This window comes from Oryza glaberrima, chromosome 11 (assembly GCF_000147395.1).
Source record: "Oryza glaberrima chromosome 11, OglaRS2, whole genome shotgun sequence".
Lineage (NCBI taxonomy): Eukaryota > Viridiplantae > Streptophyta > Magnoliopsida > Poales > Poaceae > Oryza > Oryza glaberrima.
This window is the reverse complement of record NC_068336.1, coordinates 14,473,386-14,477,313: the sequence shown is the minus strand read 5'-3', so window position 1 is coordinate 14,477,313 and position 3,928 is coordinate 14,473,386. Positions and strand designations below refer to the sequence as shown.

At 43.2% G+C, this 3,928-nt stretch overlaps 1 protein-coding gene across 1 annotated transcript; it reads left to right on the top strand.

Annotated features, from left to right (window-relative positions):
• The first annotated feature begins 593 nt into the window (after nucleotides 1–593).
• On the top strand, nucleotides 594–1,444 carry LOC127754804 (dehydrin Rab16C). The gene is made up of 2 exons (XM_052280394.1): nucleotides 594–875; nucleotides 961–1,444. Exons 1-2 carry the CDS (start codon nucleotides 648–650, stop codon nucleotides 1,225–1,227), a joined length of 495 nt encoding a protein of 164 aa, XP_052136354.1. The 5' UTR covers nucleotides 594–647; the 3' UTR covers nucleotides 1,228–1,444.
• The last annotated feature ends 2,484 nt before the right edge of the window (nucleotides 1,445–3,928 follow it).

Sequence of the window (3,928 nt, the reverse complement as noted above, 5' to 3'; positions counted from 1 at the left end):
TAATGTAATCGATTTGAGAGTACCATATGTAAGAAACTAAATGCAAATTTGTTACCATGGTGGGTTAGGTAGGGGCAGAATATAACCGCTTTATAAGATGTTCTTTTGATTTTGATAAGGTTAAACTTTAAAGATTTTAACCAAGGATCAGTACACATCCAAATATAATTTACAAATAGAAATGTATAAGAGTTATAGACATAACTTTATATTCCCCATAATTATTGATTTCATACCGGTGACAATATATTTTAAGCCAAAATAAGGGTTACAAAAGGTGAACTGTGGGAGCATGTGCCGTTTTCTAATTCTAGATAGAGTCCGAGGTAAACACATACGTGGCGGCCGGTGGCCGCATGGCGTTACCGACCCGGCGCGCTACACGCACACGTCCTTGCTCCGCCTTTATTCCCTTCTACGCACCAGCTCCGCCTCCTGGCTCACCCCATGCACGTACACGTACCCCCCTCTTCCGTACCCTTCCTGACCTACACTTCGGTTTTTTTATGTACTTCTCCAACCTCCAAGATCAGTATAAATGGCACGTACGCTACCCTTCTGTTCCCCTGCATCGATCACAAGACACAAGATTTTTCACTGATAGAATAGCAACACTTGGGTGAGAGATCAGACGCGTGTTTGAGAAGATGGAGAACTACCAGGGGCAGCACGGCTACGGCGCCGACCGCGTCGACGTGTACGGCAACCCGGTCGCCGGCCAGTACAGCGGCGGCGCCACCGCTCCCGGCGGAGGCCATGGCGTGATGGGAATGGGAGGGCATCACGCCGGCGCCGGCGGGCAGTTCCAGCCGGTGAAGGAGGAGCGCAAGACCGGCGGCATCCTCCACCGCTCCGGCAGCTCAAGCTCCAGCTCGGTACGAACATATATATGCAATCTCTTCACCTCTTCGTTAATTATTCTTGCCGTTAATTAATTTGCCGTGTATATGCACCGTGCAGTCGTCTGAGGACGACGGGATGGGAGGGAGGAGGAAGAAGGGAATCAAGGAGAAGATCAAGGAGAAGCTCCCCGGCGGCAACAAGGGCAACAACCACCAGCAGCAGCAGATGATGGGGAACACCGGCGGCGCGTACGGGCAGCAGGGGCACGCCGGGATGACCGGCGCCGGCACCGGCACCGGCGTGCACGGTGCGGAGTACGGCAACACCGGCGAGAAGAAGGGCTTCATGGACAAGATCAAGGAAAAGCTTCCCGGCCAGCACTAAATAAGCTCGACCGGGTCGTCACCAAATATGTCGTGATGTACGAGCAGTTTTATATGTTGTTGAATAAACTAGCGTGAAATGCGAGTGATGGTGTCTTCTGCCTTGGGACGGATGACACATTGTCTGTTGTGTTCTCGCGTCCGTGTCGGTTTTACCCTTGAAATGTAATATGGTGTGTGTACACACTAAGGTTTTATTGAAGTGTGACTTTGTGCTTGTGTTATTTGGCCGTACGTCTGTGGTGCTTGAAAGTAGTTTTTCTTCCATTGAAATTTCTAAGAGTACTTGACTCTACAACTTTTCTTTGAGGGGTACTTAACTGTACAACTAGAGATGAGTAATTTGGCCGTTTCCTCGCAGTTAGATTCGGCCAGTGGCCCGAGTTGATTCGTTAAGGAGGGACAGTTAACTTTGAGTGCAAACATTCAGGGAAGCGGAAACATGGAGCGCTTATTCAGAGCATTGGATAAGAGATGAGAATGAGAATGAAAAAGGGTGATAATAGAACTGGTTGGGAGGGATGCTCCAGCAGGCCTCACAAATCGTACACGACAATGTGTATTAAACCAAAGCGTCCAAATTCAAATAAAAACACTATGCTAAGATTTTGTTAATAGTGTGGTAAATGAAGGCATTCAGGATAGCTCATAACACTGTGTAGGGTCGGATTGTAATCAAACAGGAGAAGGTATCTGAGAAACCGCATTTTCAGGTGCCCTGTTTGGATGCTTGGCCTGTGTGGCGCAGCCAGAGCCCCATGGGCTTCTTTAGTTGGCGAAAAATCATGGGCTTCTTTAGTTGGCCAAAAATTTTCGCCCCTTATGTTACATCACATCGAATATACGGATTCACATTTAAAACATTAAATATAGCCTAATAACAAAATAAATTACAGATTTCATCAGGGAATACATACGGATTCACATTTAAAATATTAAATGTAGTCTAATAATAAAATAAATTACAGATTTCACCAGGAAATACGAGACGAATTTATTAAACCTAATTAATTCATCATTAGTAAATATTTACCGTAGCACCATATTGTTAAATCGTAACGCAATTAGGCTTAAAAGATCCGTCTCGTAATTTTCCCGTGAACTATGTAATTGGTTTTTTTCTACATACTTCCTGCATACATGTGTCCAAATTTTTAATGCGACATCATCAAATTTTGTTTGGAAACTGTTGCGTGCTGCCGTAGCCACAGCTGCAGAACCACCTACGATCTCCTCTCTGGAAAAGCGACTCTAGGGTGAAAAAGAACTTCTCTCCGGCCCCTTCATTTGAATGTGCGGTGACATTCAGGTCGCTGCCTTGAGTTGAGGCGGTTCGGCTTCTTCTCGCAGTTTTAGTTCCAACTTTTTTCTTTAAACTTTTAACTTTTTCATCGCATCAAAATTTTTCTTTTTTTTAAGATAATGGAAATGTGTTATATCTCCGGCCTCTGCCCGTAGGCACATAGCCAAAAAATTCAGACGTGAACAGAAAAGTTAAAAAAGGCGAGATGGGACAAACCCCCAACTTCTGCCGATGATATGATCTACTAAAATAATATTTTTTTCAAAATCACGTAGATTCTATTATGAAATTCTGTAGGTACTACGTCATCCAAAATGGCATAAAAGTTCCTTGGCTACTAATTCCAAGCGTGTAGCACCATTGCGCATAGTATCCTGTTATTCCTATGAAAGCATCATGCACCAAGAGTGGAGCCAATTGGAACACATGAAGATAACCTGCATGATGTTAGGCATTTTTTTATGGTTAAAAACTATATCATTACGGCAACGCCAAATTGACCAACATAAAGCACTAGCTCCAAACAAAATCATTTTTTTTGGGTCTAGGCACTCCCCTTAGCCAGTCACCAAAAATATCTTTTGCATTGTGGGGAGGGGGATGTTGAAGGCAAAGAAGACACATCGCCAAGCAAAACGTGCAACATGACAGTCAAAGAAAAGATGTTGGATGGTCTCTTGTGTGTTACAAAAACAACATTGCTTGTTTCCCCTCCAATTTCTCTTTATGAGATTATCTTTTGTCAAGATTACTTTTTTTTGAAGAAACCACATAAATACTTTGATTTTTAGTGGTACCTTTACCTCCCATAAGATCCTCTTGTGGATTCTTACATTGGAATTGATGATCGCATTATACATGGATTTGACCGAAAAATGGCCATTTTTATGTAACGACCAAATAAAGCAATCCTTTTCATTTGACAGGGTTATGTTAGCTAGTCGAGAGATCAGATTGTTCCACTCAACTAACTTTGGTCCTACAATTGATCGTCAGAATGAAACATTCAACGGTGTTGTGCTCATAACCTCTGCTAAAGTAGAATGTCTTTTTCGGACCACACTGTACAGAGAAGGATATTGATATTTGAGAGGTTGCAAGCCCAACCATGTGTCTTCCCAAAATCTTATTTCCATCCCATTACCAGGTTTAAAAGATCCATACTGAAAAAATTGATCTTTTACTTTCATTAGGCCAGCCCAAAATTGGGATGTTCCTGGTTTGTGTGACATGTGGGAGAGGGGTTTACCCTTTAAGTACTTGTTGCGCAAAAGGTTTTGCCATAGGCCATCACCATTAAGAAGCTTGAATAGCCATTTGCTCAACAAACATCTATTCATGATATCAAGATTTAGGACACCCAGTCCACCTTGATCTTTTGGCCGGCATATATAATCCC